The sequence below is a fragment of the Suhomyces tanzawaensis genome (assembly GCF_001661415.1).
Source record: "Suhomyces tanzawaensis NRRL Y-17324 unplaced genomic scaffold CANTAscaffold_4, whole genome shotgun sequence".
In the NCBI taxonomy this organism is placed as follows: domain Eukaryota; kingdom Fungi; phylum Ascomycota; class Pichiomycetes; order Serinales; family Debaryomycetaceae; genus Suhomyces; species Suhomyces tanzawaensis.
This window is the reverse complement of record NW_017963639.1, coordinates 326,660-346,457: the sequence shown is the minus strand read 5'-3', so window position 1 is coordinate 346,457 and position 19,798 is coordinate 326,660. Positions and strand designations below refer to the sequence as shown.

Here is a 19,798-nt window from a genome sequence, read left to right as displayed (position 1 = left end):
GGGGGGGGGGGGGGGTAGGCGCGAGCTGTGCTGGGGCGGGGATCATTTGGATCAGCCAGGTTGCCCCCAACCCCCATTTGTTGCCCCACACTAGCAACTGGGCTTAGCGCGGTAGGCAGATCGGAATTTTCCAGCTAGCCGCTAGTCCGTACCTGCGATTCCGGCATTAGGGATACATCCTCGGCGGGTTTCCAGACACTTCGAGGTAGAAACTAGAGAAGGGGTGTGAGAATGGCAATAGAGTAGCCATGGTGTACTACTGATGGAGCCCTCTCGGGCCTCTGTAGATTGGGTCGTTAGACAGGCAGATTCAGAGGTAATCTTGCGTAGTCCAGGTTGTCACTGAAAAAGCAGAATTAGTCAGAATATCAGCCTCGAATCATAGTAGGAACAATATTCAAAAGCACTAGAGACGACTCTAGAAGCCATACGGAACGGCAACGCTGGGACTTCACCCCAGTGCTCTACACTCACGAATCATAAGCTATATTAAACGCATACTAGATGCCAGAACTAAACAATTGTGAATGTCCAGACACTCACAACTTCTGCTTCTCCTTGGATCTGATGGCCAAGGGAGACTGGTTGGTCAGTCTCAATCTGTATTCGGCGAACGATCTGAACGAGTTGCCGTGGGTAGGCTGCCAGCGAGGACCTGGAGCAACTCCACCTTCCGCAACCACCGATGCAGTGGACGCAGGTGTAGCAGTCTTGGAGGACTTGATGAAGTGGGAAACACTTTCCTTTTGGAATCTGAGGGTACGGACGGTGGAAAAGGATCTCATCATGGTGAAGAAGGCTATCGTTGCTCAGTTCAGGAGCGGCCTATGGGTATTTATAAGTGGCTGAAAAATCTTCACCTGATATCACCCGATATCATAGGGCTTTGTGGCACGGAAATACGAGTGAGCCATGGAGCTAGAAAAGAGGGGACCGGCGCTTGGCGGCAGTGGGATTCCTCCGGAACTGCGAGCCCGCCCCTCGCCAGAGGTTGACTGTCGGGAACATGTCCTACTTAGGCAGAGGGGTAGCTAGCTGGTAAGGTAAGTGGATCCGGGATATTCTGGGCCTGCTGGGGTAGAATATTGTCGTGGTTGTACCGAGCAAGATGTGTGGTTCCTGTGAAATTTGCTCGCTTGGGCTTTGTTCCTGTGGCTGGACTTGGAGGTGTATCACCGCGGCGTGCACCGCCAGCTGTTATCTGATCCAGTCACGATTGAGAACGCGCGCATGCGCATGCAGTGGGCACTACCGCGAACGGCGGGCCGTCGGCGTTACGCAAGTGATGCCGGTAGGGGTAGGTGTCGGCGGAACTAGCGTTTAGAGACGATTGTGGACACCTGATTCATGCACAATAATGCGAGGCTGGAGATGCCTGTGAGAGGAATTGGCCGTGTTAGCGAAGCTGGGGAGGCCAGGCAGGGCAACCAGGCGGTCAGAAAGGCCAGCAAGGCAGCAACCAGGCCGCTATCGGGCGATAAGCTAATTAATCAAGGTTTGTAAGCCACGTCGGCCCTAAAGGACCGCCCAAAATCCGAAAATTGCGATACACTCGGTGAGCCCCCACCATGCCAAGCCGCACGTGACCCCGGACCCTCTTCCTCCGTGTGATGTTGCATCCACTGGATTCTGGGCAGGTTCGGAGCTGGTGACTCAGAACTCCGAATGCCGCCCGCCAGGTTGCCAGGCAGGCAAACCTCTGCGATATCGACAATTATCGACATTTCACCACCTAATTCACCACGTAGTTTACCGTAGCCCACCACGTAGCTTACCACGACTTACACCATAGCAACACCACCACGACTCGTAGTTCATCTCGACATACTCCCATTGCCGTCCTTCCAGCCTCTTTCCCTGCATTGCCCTCCCAAATGGTCTCATCCATTCTTTTCAGCGCCCCCACCAGTTCGGCCTCGGACTACCCCCTCCTGCACACAGCCGCGCACGCCCATACGTGATGGCCAGATTACAACTATATAATCCTCCATTTGCTCCGTTCTTTTCAGTATCCGAACATGTCTTTAGGCGCAATGTCTCTTGGCGCAGGCGGCGAAACCGCCAGGATTAACCAGATGAGAAGAGACTCCACCGTGTTGGGGCCTATGAACAAGATCTTGGTGGCAAACAGAGGTGAGATCCCCATCCGTATCTTCAGAACTGCCCACGAGTTGTCGATGCAGACAGTGGCGATCTACTCGCACGAGGACAGGTTGTCGATGCACAGATTGAAGGCCGATGAGTCGTATGTGATTGGCAAGAAGGGCCAGTTTTCACCCGTCCAAGCCTACCTCCAGATCGACGAGATCATCAAGATCGCGAAGGCCCACAACGTCAACATGATCCATCCAGGCTACGGCTTCTTGTCGGAAAACTCGGAGTTCGCCAGAAAAGTCGAGGAAAACGGCATTGCCTGGATCGGACCCACCCACACCACCATCGATGCCGTGGGTGACAAAGTCAGTGCCAGAACCTTGGCCATTGAGAACAACGTGCCAGTGGTCCCAGGTACCACTGGGCCCATTGACTCCGTCGAGGAAGCAACCAAGTTCGTGGAGAAGTACGGGTACCCCGTGATCATCAAGGCTGCGTTTGGTGGAGGAGGTAGAGGTATGAGAGTGGTCCGCGAGGGCGACGACATCGCCGATGCCTTCAACAGAGCCACATCCGAGGCCAAGACGGCCTTTGGTAACGGAACCTGTTTTATCGAGCGGTTTTTGGACAAGCCAAAGCATATCGAAGTCCAATTGTTGGCTGACAGCTACGGCAACGTGATCCACTTGTTCGAAAGAGACTGCTCGGTGCAGAGAAGACACCAGAAGGTGGTGGAGATCGCTCCTGCCAAGAACTTGCCCAAGAACGTCAGAGACGCCATTTTGACAGACGCTGTCAAGTTGGCCAGATCTGCCAACTACAGAAACGCAGGAACAGCTGAATTCTTGGTCGACGAGCAGAACAGACACTACTTCATTGAAATCAACCCTAGAATCCAGGTCGAGCACACCATCACCGAGGAAATCACAGGAGTGGATATCGTGGCTGCCCAGATCCAAATCGCAGCTGGGGCTTCCCTCCAGCAGTTAGGCTTGTTGCAGGACAAGATCACCACCAGAGGTTTTGCAATCCAGTGCAGAATCACCACAGAAGACCCTGCCAAGAGCTTCCAACCCGATACCGGCAAAATCGAAGTCTACAGATCGGCTGGTGGTAACGGAGTGAGATTGGACGGTGGGAATGGGTTTGCTGGTTCGATCATTTCTCCCCACTACGACTCAATGTTGGTCAAGTGCTCTTGCTCTGGATCCACCTACGAGATCGCCAGAAGAAAGATGTTGCGTGCATTGATCGAGTTCAGAATCAGAGGAGTTAAGACCAATATTCCTTTCTTGTTGGCACTTTTGACGGACGAGACCTTCATTAATGGCAACTGCTGGACCACATTCATCGACGACACTCCCTCGCTTTTCCAGATGATCAGCTCCCAGAACAGAGCCACCAAGATGTTGAGTTACTTGGCGGATCTCGTGGTCAACGGCTCTTCTATCAAGGGCCAAGTTGGTGAACCAAAATTGACCGAGGAGGCCTTGATCCCTACCATCCACGATCCCGCAACTGGCATTCCTATCGACGTCGACACCACTCCTGCTCCAAGAGGTTGGAGACAGGTGTTGTTGGAAGAAGGCCCTGTTGAGTTCGCCAAGAAGGTCAGAGCCTTCAACGGGACGTTGCTCACTGACACCACCTGGAGAGATGCCCACCAGTCGTTGTTGGCCACCAGAGTCAGAACCATCGACTTGGTCAATATTGCTCCCACCACTGCCCACGCCTTGAACGGCCTTTTCTCGTTGGAATGTTGGGGAGGTGCTACCTTCGATGTGGCCATGAGATTCTTGTACGAAGACCCATGGGCCAGATTGAGACAGTTGAGAAAGTTGGTTCCAAATATTCCCTTCCAAATGTTGTTGAGAGGTGCCAACGGTGTGGCCTACTCATCATTGCCTGACAATGCCATTGACCAGTTCGTCAAGCAAGCCAAGGACAACGGAGTTGATATTTTCAGAGTGTTCGATGCTTTGAACGACTTGGACCAGTTGAAGGTAGGTGTGGATGCGGTCAAGAAGGCTGGCGGTGTTGTTGAAGCCACCGTCTGTTACTCGGGTGATATGTTGAGACCAGGCAAGAAGTACAACTTAGAATACTACTTGAAGGTCGTAGATGATATCGTCAACATGGGCACCCATTTCCTTGGTATCAAGGATATGGCAGGTACCTTGAAGCCCAAGGCTGCGAAGATCTTGATCAGCAGGATCAGAGCCAAGTACCCAGACTTGCCAATTCACGTCCACACACACGATTCGGCTGGTACTGGTGTGGCTTCCATGACGGAAGCTGCTAAGGCTGGTGCCGATGTGGTTGATGCCGCATCAAACTCGATGTCTGGTATGACCTCCCAGCCATCTATCAGTGCCATCTTGGCATCCTTAGAAAGCGAGATTGAAACTGGGTTGGAGGAGTCCTTGGTCAGAGAATTGGACAACTACTGGGCCCAAATGAGATTGCTTTACTCCTGTTTCGAAGCTGATCTCAAGGGTCCTGATCCAGAAGTGTACCAGCACGAGATTCCTGGTGGCCAGTTGACCAACTTGATTTTCCAAGCCCAACAATTGGGATTGGGTTCCAGATGGGTTCAAACCAAGGAGACCTACAAGATTGCTAACCAGCTTTTGGGAGACTTGGTCAAGGTTACCCCAACCTCTAAGGTTGTCGGAGACTTGGCCCAGTTCATGGTTTCCAACAACTTGACCGCAGAAGACGTCCACAAGTTGGCAGCGGAATTGGATTTCCCAGACTCCGTTTTGGATTTCATGGAGGGATTGATGGGCACTCCATACGGTGGATTCCCTGAACCTTTGAGATCCAACATGTTGGGCAACAAGAGAATCAAGTTGAACTCCAGACCTGGTTTGACCTTGCCTCCAGTTGATTTCGAGGCCATCAAGCAAGACTTGACTTCCAGATTCGGATCTAACATCGGCGAGACGGACATTGCCTCCTACATTATGTATCCAAAGGTTTACGAGGACTTCAGAAAGTTGATCGACAAATACGGTGACTTGTCCGTGTTGCCAACCAGATTCTTCCTCAAGCCATGCAAGATCGGACAAGAATTATCCGTGGACATCGAACAAGGTAAGACTTTGATCATCAAGTTATTGGCAGTGGGAGAAATCTCCCAACTGACTGGTACCAGGGAAGTGTTCTTCGAGTTGAACGGTGAAATGAGATCTGTCACTGTTGACGACAAGACTGTTTCTGTTGAGACCAAGACCAGACCAAAGGCCTCTCAACCAAACGAGGTTGGTGCTCCAATGGCTGGTGTTGTCATAGAAGTCAGATCCCAGGAGAACTCGGAGGTCAAGAAGGGTGACCCCATTGCCGTGTTGTCCGCCATGAAGATGGAAATGGTGATTAGTGCTCCAGTTTCTGGTGTGGTTGGTCCTGTTTTGATCAAGGAAGGTGATTCGGTCGATGCTAACGATTTGATTACTAGCATCCTCAAATAATTAATGTTTTAAATGCTTATTCTATTTCTTTCGTTATATATTTATTAATACGCACTATTTTTTGAGCCCATCCTGTAGCAGTTGCCCATGCCAATTATCCTGTAATTTGACAATGCATTAGTGAACGGAAGGCGGTGTTAGCACTAGTTATTTCCTGTCTGAAAAGTCCACTTCAATACTAACTATGTTATTGCCGGTTATTCTTTTCTCTTCCTACTTCTAGCTGCTCCCCCAACTGATTTTTGTGTAGATTTTTGGTGCTCTATATTCTTGGACGCTTTGTTGTCCGTAATAGTCCCAATTCCCTTCTCCTCCTCGTGGCAATCTCTTCTTGTTTTGACTCGGTTTCTTGGCGCTCTTTCTCCTTTTCATCGATTTTTCTGCGCAAAGCACCGTTCTCGTCCTCTAAACTGGCCAATTCCTCTAACAAACTTTTCTCCAATTCAGCCAGTCCTTCGACATCTGCGGTTTCTCCGTTCCAGCCGTCGTTGATTATTTCGTGGGTAAAGTTTGTCTGCGATAAGATTCTTATCCACTGGTCCAAGAGAATATGCGTGTTGTTGCTGGATTCATTCATACTGTCAATGTTTGTGTGGGTAGTTCGTATCGTGGAGATGAGTCGTGAGATTGTACTGTTTATACGCTCGAGCTGGGCGAGTTCTCTCTCCAAGGCGGTAGTATGGATGTTTGAGCTGGGTCCTGATGTCCCTCCTGGCCCCGGATTGGCGCCATTTCCGTGTTCACTAGCCATTATAAGATGCTGATGGAATCAAAACAGAGGCGCGTTTGTAGATGGCATATCGCATCACATGACCCCAGTCACGCGGACGATTTCCTCCATATCAAACATCTCATTTCATAGCCATCATCACCACTCCTCAGCTCATAATGGAAACGTTGCCCACTCGTTGGGAGATCGAATTGGAGTTTGTGCAGTCATTGTGCAATATCCAGTACCTCCAGTACTTGACTCAAAACAATTATCTCAAGGATGAGAGGTTTATTGAGTACTTGAAGTACTTGAGATATTGGCAGAAACCCGAGTATGCCAAGTACTTGGTGTATCCCAACTGCTTGCACGTGCTCCTGTTGTTGCAGAACAAGGAGTTCCGCGATGGGTTGGTACGGGTAGAAGTGGTTGAGGGCTTGATGAACGAAATGGTTGGAAGATGGGCAGGGACCAATTCCAATGGAAACGAGACCCAGACGAACGGCGAGGCCGAAGAGGTGGCGGAAAAAGAGGCAGGAAATGAGAAGAAGGAGGTCAGTTAGTTATGCTTCAGCTATAATAGTGGTTGTCAAGTTAAGACCGATAGAGCACTGAGACAGAAGAAGGAAATCTCCAGTTAGCAATGACTGAGACTGAGTTGTGTACTCAAACCATTGAATCTGGCTTTGAAACATGGATTCTCAGGGTGTCATAACCAAAATGAATAGGGTCCATCAAAAATTGTATATATAACGGATTAAATGTACTAATACAGGTAATGAACGTAGGTCAATTGGCACCAAGTCACCCAGAGATGGTCTATGCCAAGCACGGAGTACATTGAGTGATTTTTGTTCACCTGGGTCAATGATTTTGGCAATTGTGACAATTGGTGAAACTATGAGCGATATCATGTGGTTATTCTCCATATGTTATGCAGGTGTGTGGTTCACTACAAGTTGATCAATTGCCATAACTGCTACGTTTAGATATTAATTAGTTCATGGTTAAGATTGCAAGAATCCAGCATTTTTAATGTCCTTTGCTAGTGGTAAAGAAGACAGGTTCCGACTTTTGAACCGCTGGGGGCACTGTCGCCATAAATGTCTTTCATCGCACATCCATTTGTCGTTTGTATCCAAAACTTGTCAATGAAATACTTGAAACCTACAAATTCCAAAAAAAGACCTTGCAGACAACTGTTCATTTTTTTTCACAGCCCTATAGCTTACCAACCAAACTTCACTAAATGAACCCCACCCTCTAACCTTTTTCACTTTTGGGTAGTTATCTCACCTTGAGGTTCTAAAAATGGCTGGGTTAATATACTGATGGTGGTAGTCTAGTTTCTTACCAACTGCTATGAAATACTTCACTATGTTTTTGTCATGTGCTTGAAGGCATATTTTTTCTTCAACTCCACTAAAATACTTCACTCAGGCTAACACGTCTATTTCGAGATCTCATCGCAATGGCCATTTTGCCATCGCAAGGTGATTCGCAGCCATGTGAATATTTGTTGCTACCCAATTTGACAGTGCTAAAACAATAAAAACTGTCTGAAAATGAGACGGATATATCCTTCAGAGTGACCACACCATCCTGCACACCTGCCCTGTTGGTACGGTCTACCAGCCTCTGTAGAACAAGTTCCTCCTTATCGTCGAAATTTGTGGATGATCGCACGACCCGCAACGCCACGTAAATGTTCTTGCGACACACTTCCCCAGATTGAATAACATGTCTGTGTATGATCAACACTACAAAAAGGTCAGAGACTTCCTACAGCCCATAGAAATGGCTCTAAAGGTGTCTCCAGCAGAACTTCTATTTCTTGTGTCGTTTTTGGCCAACTTTGTGGTCGGAAAGATAGTCCATTACTTCTCTCCCGATGAAGAGGTCTACAGCTATTACACCAATAAGAAGAACTTCATCAACCAGCTATTCGTGAAGCGAGGATGGGGATGGACCACTCTTTTTGTGGCGGTGTTCTATGCATTGGTTTTGACCAGATCTAAGCCTGCTGGTGCCAAAAGAGAACCAATGGTGAGAGTGATTGGAGCAGCAGCAGTGAGGTATGCCCTCGTGACGTTGTGGTGGGTGTTGTTTACCCAATGGTGCTTTGGATTGCCGCTCATGGACAAGATATTTGTGTGGACAGGTGGAAAGTGTGAGGTCAACAGCGTGAAAGAAGGCTTCGAGGAATTGTTCGAGATGGCCTCGCATCCATTCAACACTGAGGCAGTCAAGAGTGACTTACAGACATTCACTTCTACCGTGGTATCGTCGTATCAGTGCAGAAGACTCAAGGGTTCATGGACAGGAGGCCACGATCCTTCAGGGCATGTATTTCTTATGATACATTCGTCCCTCTACATGTTCTTGGAAGGGTTGCCATTCTGGGCCTCGTGGACCCAGCTCTGGAACGAGACTACGAAAGTGGCCCGCCAGATTCGCCACGAGAACCGCTGGAACGGAATTGGACCCTACGTGCATTCCAACCCCCACATTTTATTTGTGGCGTTGATCGGGTTGTGGTGGTTCATGCTCTTCATGACGAACGTGTACTTCCACTCGATTGCTGAAAAGTTCGTAGGGCTATTATTCGGTTATCTGGGAATTTTTGCGGTGTATTATGCTCCTAGATGGCTTGCTACAGAAACCAAAAAGAATAGAGTGGATTAGATAGAAGTGACAGATCGCGTGGTTAAAGGTCTATAAGGCATAAGGTCCCCGGAAGGCCAACGTATATAGGAATAGATATTGCATCACTTACTTCTTATACCCTTTTTAAAAGCTAACTGTAAGAGAGGAGTGAAAAGCGACAGAAAATATAGGTAGTGCTGTTCGTTATTGATCCACAACACTTGTGAGACAAGAGTTGCCGAACGGTGTCTTAAAAACAGACAGATATTTCGGCAAGATTCACGGTATGAGGTGAAGCAAATTGTTTTAAAAAATTAATGCCTTCAAATCTTCACTGAATTGGCTCTTATTGTATTGACCACATAGTAATATTGAAAATGATGAGATTTTAAGATCCACACGGAGATCTATTTTTTTCTCGATATCCATGTAGATCTAACGAGCTTCTATATCCATTGCCCGTACCAAACAATTAACAACGAAGTACTCAGCGACGTAAATTATTGAGTAATGCTTTTTTGACTCCACCTAGCTTTAGTTCTTCAATTATCTTCCAGACAGGACAAGGATGAAATATCATGATAGTTTGGATCAACCTTGACATTTTCAAGCTAGTCCCAACCATCAAGACTAAAGTAAGTACAGTCTCACTCACTAATTGTACCCTTTTTCAAGCTTAAGTGGCATTCAATTAGCCAAAGAACCTGTGACAGAAAGGTTTGCATATTAAGAGCTCGGTTTAGATCAAGCCAAAATGGAAAATTGGGAAAGATTACTACAATTTTTGTTGGAAACAATTATTCAAGATGAAATAATAGCAGGGTAGGTTCCATAAGACTGTGATAGTCAAAGACGGAAGTTCTTGCAGCTAAACAATGGGAAATAAAATTGAAACACAGAAGTTTTTAGGACTAAATGAACAAAGTGAAATGATGGCATAGAGCGAATCAGCAGATGCATCTATTGACTACAAGTTACTACAGGTTTACTAATGTCTGGAAGTTTTGAAGCTTGTAATAATACTTCCAAATTTATACTCAAGCCGACTTCTCGCTTCGTCTCTTCTCCAAGAGTATAGATCATTTTTGAACGGAAATGAGATAAATGAAAATTTCCAAGACAAAAGTGAAAATCCTTACTATAGTTTCCTAGGTTATTTGGGTCCTGCACATGTTCTTCCCACTTGTGTTTATCTGGCTGTGTTTCAAAGCTGAGAAATGTGGCCAGTACTCTGATTGAGCGCTCACACTTGAAAATTAGGGGGTAGCTTTATGGCAATCCAATAGATATAATATAAATTGTTTGATATTAATAAAGAGGAATAAAAGCGGAGTGAACCTGGAAGGTTCCATAGACAGTCCTCGCAATAACTAAAATCCGAAGTAGATATCCTGGCTGCCATGATAATCTATCTAGCATGATAGTTTAGTTGGAAACGCATAATAATGTCTAATGATGTACCTTAAAATTTAGCAAGCGTTCAGGGGTGAAAAGAAATTAAGTTTTGTGAGTCCACCAGGTGACTGGTAATCGTGACCCTCATAATCCTAGTTGTTTGATCCGTATTTACGGTTCTAGATTTACGACGAAAAACTATAAAAGAAACCGTGTAAGTAGTAGATAAATAATTACTCTTATTCAATTCATTAGATTTAACAAATTCACCACCTCCGTAACCTCAAATATCTATCATTGTGCCAACCCACCAAGATCAATAAGAGATCAACAAGAGTCAGTAAAGGAAGAAATAGCAATAACGATGACTACGACTGATGAACAATCATTCTACTATTGCAATTTCGCACCTCGTGCTACTAACTCGTCCCCATTGGAAGAGGCCAGGAAAGTGCTTAAACAGTTGCCTAACTTCGATAAGTGTGTAATAACCCTTTTTGGGGACGGGACTGAAATTGTCGAATATTTTGATAGTGATGGCAATCAGCTTTCTAAGAGAAATGTCGACGCAGGCAAATTAGAAGAACCACCCAGCGATCCTATAATTGCTGGCAACTTGAAAAAATCACAAATTGAGGCCAGAATCAACAGGAGGTTGGGAGGATCACCTCCTTTCGAGACCCTCACGTATATGCAGCGCAAAATCGTTCTTATGCCAAACAAGAAGTTCGATAAACTTACTGATGTGGGTGCACTTATCGCATCCTCTGTGTACAGCAAAAGCTTCAAGAATCTACCTCCATTTGACTTTAGCAACATTAAATCTCTTGAAGAGTGGTACACAGCAGTGGAATATACCTTCAACACCCACAAGGGGATGAGAACATTGGTTGAGAACGAGAATAGACCTTTCAATCCTGATGAAAGAGTATTCTCGCACTATCCAGGCAAGTCAGCATTTAGGGTATATCTAGGCTTTGATCGTGCTTTTGCGACCCATCTCAAAATGAATGGGAAGATCACCGATATGAGCTTGCACCGAGGTCTGAGTGAGAGTATCTTCGCCAGGCTTAACAGCCTTCTTAGAGCCAAATTTACAGTTGCTTATCGGATTCGAACCTACTATGAATGGAAATTAAAAACTGCAGAAGCGGTAGCAGATGACGATAGCACGCCAGATCCAGAACTGCTTGAAAGTAATTCGGTCCCCAATATTGTTCCCACGAAGTTGGTAGATTTCTTGGAAGAATGTAGTCGCCATGTGAACCTTGAACGATGGTTTACAATTTGGGAGGGGCAACATATCTTGACAATTATTTCGCATACCCTCGCTTTAGCCTATGAGAAATACTGTGACGATGATACTAGTGTGGATTATGGAAAGATCTTTGACGATCAAATCATAGATTCAGATTACGAGGAAGTTCCCACCCTTGAAGAAATGAGAAGAGAAGGCTTGAGTCAAAGTATATCCAACGATCTGTATAGCCTGGCCCTGCCAAGTACGCCCAGCACGTTTATGCTGCTGGACTCTGATGGGCAACTTGATTAATTGATATCACTGATTTTTTAGTATAGTGTATCTGATAATGGAGAAATATTCAAGTAAGGCGTCTATAGAGATTTTGTAGGCAGGTCACGGACCTTTGTGGGTTAAGTACCAGCGAGTCTACAGTGTAATTAATTTTGATACAAGGATACTGGCACACTGAAAATTTGTAGGCGGAAATAATAGACGGAAGTAATAGACGGAAATAATAGACGCAAAGTCATTCGATGTTGCATATAGAAGTTACGTTGACTAGACCGGGGAATTGATACGCGTAGTATTATCTAGCACATGCTACAAGACCACAGTAGGACTGGACGCCAACAAACAGAAAAACGTTAGGCATTTCGCAGCCAAATGGCGGTTCAAGTTGATAAGCGGTATTCCACCGAGACCGACTGCAAGGAACAGTAGAGGAATAGATCATTGGAACTGGCTACGATAGTAACCCAATACACACTTGTTTTGGCTATTATTCATTATCTTCCTGTAGAACCGTCGTCAAACAGCCTGCATAGGCCTGGCCGAACCTGCGAGGTTTCATTTTTGCATTTGCCGTAAATTTATGGCCATCAGAAAAGGCTAGAATCACTAACCGACTGGCGGCTTGCAATACTCATATAATTAATATAGGTGTATAGTTGGTATTGCTGTAATTAGCATGTATTCTGTAATTAGCTATTCTGCAATTAGCATGCATTCTGTAATAAGCATAACTATCGGTTAAGTTAATATACCTGCAAATAAGTATAGAGTATCTGTGAATAAGCCCAATCTGTGGCGGAGATCTTTCGCATAATCTTGCAACCGTCTCAATTCTTGGAGTTCACAGCAAGATTTGGACAATTTCGGGGTGGTATCACAGGAGCCTAATTGGCATACTTCCTACACTGAAAAACATCCATACTCCTCGAAAGTAGAATTTACTGGGCCTTTGGAGGGATTGGTGTAGCAAATCGACGGAGCCATCCGCAGTACCAGGGGCTATTTAACGCGTATTTAATTGGAATTAACCACTTCTGTCGTGGCTAGCCGTGGCCGGCCTGATGTAGAAGATAAGAATGTTTGACGGTTGAGGCAAGCCGGTCACGTGCGTGCGTCAGACGCGCGTTGTGTTTCAGAACGGCGTGGCCGACGCGACTCGATTAGGAGATGTTAGTGGCACGGCGAGACGAGCGTGAAAGATGTGCCAGAACGGTGGGAGAGGTGGTATGTCTGGGTGTCTGGGTCTCCAGCTGTCTGGCCATGTGTTCGACTCGTTGCCTGCTGCTATCCCCCAGTGTCTGCGCTGTCTGCTGCTAGCTCAGTGTCTGCTCTGTATGCCATCATCTCTGTCTGTCCCATCTCATTCCCCCTTTCGCGTCCAAAATAAACACCATCTACAGGGGCGCCACGCGCATACTCACTTGACGCGACAGACAGCACTCCGCGGCGTGCACCCCTTGGGTCACTTTTACAGCCGATTCTTACAGCCAACACTTCCTACCAACCACTTCTTCTTACCACTCGTCACTCGTTTTCTGCTCCCAGAGCCATGCTCTTCCTACTCGTGTTTCAAGCAGCCATCCAGGCGGTGGCTGCCCAAGTCTACGTGGGGTTCCCCTTCAGTGAACAGCTTCCCAACGTCGCCAGAACCGGCCAGCCCTACTCGTTCACCGTCAGCGACAGCACCTACCGCTCGACCAACGGCCCCAACAACATCAACTACTACACCGGCGACTTGCCCTCGTGGTTGTCGTTCGACAAGCAGTCGCGTACGTTCAGTGGCACGCCAGCAGCATCCGATGTTGGCAACTTCGAGGTGGCGTTGTCTGGCTACGACACGTCTGACGGCACCTCCATGACCAACCAGGTGTCGATGGTGGTGTCCGCCGACTCGGGCTTGCACTTGAGCTCGGGCGACGCCATGTTCGTGGAAATCGCCAAGTACGGCCAGACCAACGGTAACGACGGCTTGGTGGTCAAGCAGGGCCAGCAGTTCACCCTCAAGTTCGACAAGTCGGTGTTCGAGTCCAACTCCAACGCCAGTCGTCCCATCATCGCCTACTACGGACGCTCCCAGGACAGAAGCCCATTGCCTCCCTGGATCCGCTTTGACGCCGACGACTTGAGCTTCGTGGGCACCGTGCCCCAGGCCACGTCCGAAAACGCTCCTTCCTACGAGTACGCGTTTGGCTTCATCGCCTCCGACTACTACGGGTTTGCAGGCGCCGAAGGTGTGTTCAAGCTCATTGTGGGTGGCCACCAGTTGAGCACGTCGTTGAACGAAACCATCAAGCTTAACGGCACGCTCAACGACAACTTGACCGTCACCGTGCCTATCTTCTCCAATGTCTACTTGGACGGGGCCATCATCTCCCAGCAAAACATCTCCAGAGTGTACGCAGACAACTTGCCAGACTACTTGTCGCTCAACACCAACAACTACAGTATTACTGGTAAGTTGCCTTCCTCCGAGACTTTCGACAACTTCACAGTGCAAATTGAAGATGTGTATCACAATACGGTGGAGTTGCCATACTCGGTTGATGCCATTGACTCGGTGTTTACCTTGAAAAACTTGCCCGATGTCAATGCCACCAAGGGCCAGTGGTTTTCCTATCAATTGCTCGATTCATACTTCACTGATATTAACAACACAAAGATTTCTGTTGATTACTCTTCAGCTGACTGGTTGACTTACCACCAGGAAAACAAAACCTTGGTCGGAGCCACTCCTGACTCCTTTGATAAATTATCAGTTGATGTTTCTGCAAGCTCTAGTTTTGACACAGAGCTGAAGTCTTTCCAAATCTCGGGTGTTTCGCGCTCGAGCTCCAGTTCTTCTTCGTCACCTTCCTCCTCTTCGTCCAGTGAAGCTTCTAGTTCTGCCTCCAATTCGGGTTCTGCAGCCGCAGCTCCTCACTCTAAGTCAAGCTCCGGGATTAACCACAAAGCCTTGGCAATTGGTCTTGGTGTTGGTATTCCAGCGTTTTTCTTATTGATTGGTGCATTGCTCTTATTCTGCTGTTGTGCCAGAAGAAGAAAGGACAGCAATGATGATGAATCCACTGAAGTTAGTGATGTTGCCAGTAATTTCCAAGAACTCACTGGTCCTGGATTTGGTACCACCGTTGACAAGGACGATCACAATGAGGATGCTAGACAATTGTCGACCTTGAATGTATTGAACTTGGACAAGAAGGCTTACGATAATGAAGATGTGAAGAGTACTTCTTCGTCTGTCACACATGTGGGTTCGGTTGATGACGAACGCTTCTTTGATGCTTCGGAAAAGCCAGTCAAGTCTTGGAGAGCTAAGGATGGTTCTGATGTCGCCTTGGCAGCAAAGGATCCAAAGAGAGTTTCACAAGCATCTTTAAGCACCGTTAATACCGAACAATTGTTTTCTGTCAGATTAGTGGATGATGTCTCTAGAAGAAACTCCAATCAATCCTCGTCCTTGCAATCAAAGCAATTCTTAAGTAACAATTCGTTGAATGGCTTGCTCACAAGAAGTTCTTCAGGTAACATTCAAAGATTGGATAGTGATGGAAACATCGTTGAAACATTGAATGCTACTAATCCTACTACCATTGAAAAACCCAGACTTTCTAGATCTGCCTCTACAAACTTAGATGTGTTGGTTGAAGAAAACTCCAAGGACTACAATACCAGTTCGTTAAGACACGATGATTCGACTACTTATCACAGCACTAAGTTCGCTCGTGATGATACAGAAACTAGCAGCTTCGATTTGTTGGCCAAGTTTAATGAATCACGTCATCCATCGCAGGCCAACAGTGAGAATGATTTGAGAAATCTTTCCAATTACAGTATGCCTGACCCAGATTACGATGAAGAACTTGACCAAGATGTTTTGGATGAATTTAAGGCCACCAAAGTAAGCGATGGTGAATTTAAATGGGAAGAAAATTCCGGAAACATCACCACATCAAGCATCAATGCTCCAATAAATCCACACCATAATACTAGCTTTGAGTCACCTTCTTCGGACCACTTTATCTTCAGTAGCTCCGATCAAACGCCAACTACGTTGAGGAACTCTCCCATGAAGAACAATAATTTATCTGCACTTTCCCTTGGGTCAGCTAACTCTGAGTCTTTACTAATCGGTAACAACAAACAAGCAGCCTCGTCCGACATAACCTTGAACAACCGCCACAAGGCGAAGTTGGTGGATTTCACTAGAAAGGGTAGTTTGAGAGAATCAGCTTACGAGCCAGATTATCATTACCAGGGCCAAACCGCACAAATTCACGAAGATGACTTTAGTGACTGATTGGTTCCCAATTCCCTTGCATAGTTTAATTCATCATCAACTAATAAGGTTGACGATTAAAAGTTACTGACTGATTTATTCGTTTCGTTTGTTTTTTGCATCAGTTGATACCCTTTACTTCTGTAATGTATTTTAATTTTTTTAATAGGATTTAATGAAACCAGATCATTTGATTTGAAGTGTAGCCAAGTCTAGTGGCGGAGCATTATTCGAGTAAATATTTTACTTTTGATTGCACTTTTTGGTTTGTACTGAAGAATCGCATTCTTAGTGGCCAACTATAAATTATTATCTTATTGCTGAATGTTTATTACTATTAATTACCACACAGTCGGCAAACACAATACCTTGTGGCCGCAGTTAAAGGTGATTTACATTGTTGAGATTTTATCTAGAACCAATCTAGTACTTTGGTAAGGTGCCTACGTATTGGGCAGTATCTTGAGCTCTTCTTCTTCCCTCAACGTAGTGCATCATTTCGGTGTACGTTTGAGGGATGATAGAGCAGTATCCTGGGTCTTCGTCACCATTGGAGTTCTTTGGAACGAAGAATGAATAGATGAATGTACCAGATTCAGTCTTGCCGTCCTCTTCCACATTCTGGATGGAGGTGTCAACCTTTACTTGCACAAGAGTACCAGGCTCAGACAAGAATGCGTCAGAGCTGGGAGAAATCTTGTTGGTTGCGGGAAGGGTGAAGTTGAAGGGGGAGTCAGCTTCAGTCTCGCCAACATCATGGATGTGCTCAGTGTAGGCCACAGTTGCTTCCATGGATAAAATAGCACCCACGGGAACTGGAGCCTTGAAAGTGGTAGAGTCCAAAGAGACGAATCTGGGACCAGTGCCAGCAAATGCAGCCGAGGCACAGTAGGCCAATTCAAAAGACTGTCTCAACAAGTAGCCACCGAAAATCATGTAGGAATGTCTGTTTCTGTATTGGGGCTGCATGAAAAGGGTGGACTTGAGGGTGGTGTTCTTCATGAAACTAACTCCTTTTGGCGTGGAGTCCAAGGTCTTGGAAGACTTCCACATATCGTTGATAAGTCTGTTTTCTTCGTCGCTGGGTTCGATGAAACGTTGGCTCTTTGCGGCAAGCTTCTTCTTGGCGTTGTGGGACTCGGCTCTTCTGTAGTCAATCCATTCCTTTTCGCTGATGGGGATCAATCTGTTGATTGCAAACGATTTGTGGGTGAGAGGGTTTCTGGCCACAAACGTGAAGTTGGCAGTCAAAAAGATGTTCAGTTCGGGTAAGGTGTCTTCAGTGATATTTTCAGGGAGCTGGTCTTCGAACGCATAGCCTCTGACGGTGATTTCCATCGAGGACCTTCCTGTCCAGGTGACGGCACCAGCCAACACGAAGTTGTAGTTGCTGATTTCGTCGACCTTTTTGACCATGTAAATTCTGTCAACACTGGCAGTGACGTTGACAGGTTCTGCAGGGGAACAGTGTCTGTAGGCAATGCGTCCTGCCAAAGCGTCCAAGTCTTGGAAAAGCTGCCCTGCGCGCAAACGGCCATATGCGTTGATGTAGGCGTCGCAGAGCCACTTGTCCTCCTTGAACGGCAACGTCAAGAACGAGAACGAGTCGCCACGGGTCTTTTCGCCCACCTCGGTGGTTTTGGGCGTCACGTAGCTGTAGCTGTCTAGCACCTTGCCTTCAGCCAATTGCTTCTCACGCTCGCGCAACGCATCCACCCAGGTGGCCTTGTTGGGCATCTTGTTGTCCTGCTGGTCTGCAAGGATGGTGGCGGTTGCGTCGGCTGCGTCTGCAGGGACGTGGGAGCCTGCCTGGTCTGGGCGGTGGAAGTTTGTTTTGATAGAGTTGAAACGGTACGCGAGGACGGCTCTGCGCGTGACAGTCGGCACAGCACGGGGGGCTATCAATCTGATCATGGTGTTGGTGGTAGTGGTGGTGCTGGTGGTGATACGAGCAGTAAGCAGTTGGACTAGCAATCAACAGGTACTAGTAATCAGTTGGTACTAGTAGTAAACGGTAAGTAGTTGGTAGTAGTAGGAGCAGCTGCTAACAGAAAGGTACCTGGAAGTGTTTGAAGAGATTGAAACGAAATCACCAGTCGGCTGTTGGTTCTGTGCTGGTATTTGCGCAGGATGCGTGGTATTTATATCGTGATCCTGCGCGGGTGTAGTCACTGCGATGCGAGGGTCGCAGTTTGGCAGAGGGGTACCGGATGGGGGGCAGCCGTTAGCGAGGGTGACTCAGCCGGAAATGGCTGTGGGCATGTGGGCGGAGTGGTAGCGTTGGGCAGGCGGTGGGAAGGTGGTCAAAAGGCGGTGGACAGGCGGTGTTGGGCAGAAGAGAGGGGCCAAGTGGGAGTGGAACCGTTGGGTGTAGGGAGGGGAAGGTTGCAGCCACCCGGACGGGCGAGGAGCGAATGGTCACGTGACCGTTATCACCCGGGCCCACCGGGGCTTCCCGGCGTGACCGGGCATATGGCGTTCAACTTATTCACCGGTAGACTGGAGTAGAGTAGTCTCCGTTGATTTGCTTGAATTTCCAGCGAAGTCACCGTGCTACGAGAATTTTATAGTGAATGGTTACACCAAATAGTACGTAGGGATGTATCACTCACCGACTAGTGCTATACTGAAAAGTATGTGGTGATGCTTTTTGCAGTATTAAATGGGTAGCTGAAAAGTCTCCTTTTTAGGGACTAGAAACGATTAATTTGGCTCAAATGTAATGCGTCAGTTGTATCCAGAGTACTGAAGAGCGGATCCGGGGCCGGACTACACAGTTAATTTGCGTAGATGTCGCGTGCGATACTGAATATTAGCCTGAATAATCATATGGGTAGCCGAAGAAACCAGTGATATGATTAAAGAGAGAATAAAACTTTCAACAAACACCTCTCATAGAAATAAGCCTCTACACAACACTACCAAGGTTACCAGTACGATACGATTGTCCGAGATTAAAGGTATTGATAGAGCCCGGTTGGACTATTGGTAGTTTTCTCGTGTACTGAATGAAAGGTGCAATACTAAAAAGTCCGCATAATGACTGCTATAGATAGTGTGTTGTTGCTGAATAATTTGCCGTTGCTGAAGAGCTAACTAAAGTTTGTTGTTGGAGAATAGTCTAATTAAATAAGTCCAAACAGTGCAATTCTCAATTTTGTCTGTTGCTGCAAAACTCTCATAGTATGTGCTACAGCTAAAGATTTGCAGTCGAACTTTCAGTACCCAGTTGCATACAGGACGACATAGGTCGGTTGGTCAATAAGCCTCGGAGAGACCAAATTACTTGATTATCAATTATCTACAGAATTAGGAGCTACAGAATTGATGGAGTATGATGTATACAACATTGGGAGCATTTATATCTGCAGAATTAGGAGCACATATGAAACAATTAGGAGCCCGTTTATCTCAGCATCAAGAGCAATTAAAGCTACAGAATTGGAGCAGCATATAGCTATGGAGTTGGGGCACATATTAGCCAGAACTGGGCACCCAGAATTGAAATGTAGCATACTTGTGATACTCCGCCAGTAGTTCCCAAAGGGGAGGGGAAGAAAATCCCCACGTGATGTATCACGTGACTGAACGCCCCCACCCCGGAGCGCGCATCCCACTCCGAGCCCTCAACCCGCAAATCCCACTCTACATGTTGGCACTATACCCCCGAGTCG

The 19,798-nt window shown here is 46.8% G+C and overlaps 7 protein-coding genes across 7 annotated transcripts; 4 read left to right on the top strand and 3 right to left on the bottom strand.

Moving 5' to 3' along the window:
- Positions 1-166: 166 nt before the first annotated feature.
- On the bottom strand, positions 167-788 carry CANTADRAFT_6193 (uncharacterized protein; the record flags this gene model as incomplete). Its single annotated transcript, XM_020210844.1, has 2 exons — positions 167-212; positions 544-788. 2 exons carry the CDS (start codon positions 786-788, stop codon positions 167-169), a joined length of 291 nt encoding a protein of 96 aa, XP_020064120.1.
- Positions 789-2,033: 1,245 nt separating this feature from the next.
- PYC2 (pyruvate carboxylase 2) lies at positions 2,034-5,564 on the top strand (the record flags this gene model as incomplete). The annotated part of the gene is made up of 1 exon (XM_020211653.1): positions 2,034-5,564. The coding sequence occupies one exon, from the start codon at positions 2,034-2,036 to the stop codon at positions 5,562-5,564; it is 3,531 nt and encodes a 1,176-aa protein (XP_020064119.1).
- Positions 5,565-5,826: 262 nt separating this feature from the next.
- On the bottom strand, positions 5,827-6,315 carry DUO1 (Duo1p; the record flags this gene model as incomplete). Its single annotated transcript, XM_020206735.1, has 1 exon — positions 5,827-6,315. One exon carries the CDS (start codon positions 6,313-6,315, stop codon positions 5,827-5,829), a length of 489 nt encoding a protein of 162 aa, XP_020064118.1.
- Positions 6,316-6,373: 58 nt separating this feature from the next.
- On the top strand, positions 6,374-9,291 carry CANTADRAFT_11328 (uncharacterized protein; the record flags this gene model as incomplete). The annotated part of the gene is made up of 3 exons (XM_020206198.1): positions 6,374-6,382; positions 6,447-6,827; positions 8,062-9,291. The coding sequence occupies 3 exons, from the start codon at positions 6,374-6,376 to the stop codon at positions 8,956-8,958; spliced, it is 1,287 nt and encodes a 428-aa protein (XP_020064117.1). The 3' UTR covers positions 8,959-9,291.
- A 1,387-nt stretch (positions 9,292-10,678) lies between these two features.
- Positions 10,679-16,145, top strand: AXL2 (Axl2p; the record flags this gene model as incomplete). The annotated part of the gene is made up of 2 exons (XM_020210841.1): positions 10,679-11,780; positions 13,336-16,145. 2 exons carry the CDS (start codon positions 10,679-10,681, stop codon positions 16,143-16,145), a joined length of 3,912 nt encoding a protein of 1,303 aa, XP_020064116.1.
- A 328-nt stretch (positions 16,146-16,473) lies between these two features.
- Positions 16,474-18,253, bottom strand: CANTADRAFT_26079 (uncharacterized protein). Its single transcript, XM_020207640.1, has one exon. It carries the CDS (start codon positions 18,036-18,038, stop codon positions 16,548-16,550), a length of 1,491 nt encoding a protein of 496 aa, XP_020064115.1. The 5' UTR covers positions 18,039-18,253; the 3' UTR covers positions 16,474-16,547.
- A 1,124-nt stretch (positions 18,254-19,377) lies between these two features.
- On the top strand, positions 19,378-19,777 carry CANTADRAFT_242704 (uncharacterized protein). Its single transcript, XM_020207067.1, has one exon. The coding sequence runs from the start codon at positions 19,452-19,454 to the stop codon at positions 19,659-19,661; it is 210 nt and encodes a 69-aa protein (XP_020064114.1). The 5' UTR covers positions 19,378-19,451; the 3' UTR covers positions 19,662-19,777.
- Positions 19,778-19,798: the final 21 nt, after the last annotated feature.

Excerpts from the sequence above, each read along its gene's own strand:
- CANTADRAFT_242704 (XM_020207067.1), top strand. The coding sequence starts at position 19,452 with ATGGAGTATGATGTATACAACATTGGGAGCATTTATATCTGCAGAATT.
- CANTADRAFT_26079 (XM_020207640.1), bottom strand. The coding sequence starts at position 18,038 with ATGATCAGATTGATAGCCCCCCGTGCTGTGCCGACTGTCACGCGCAGA.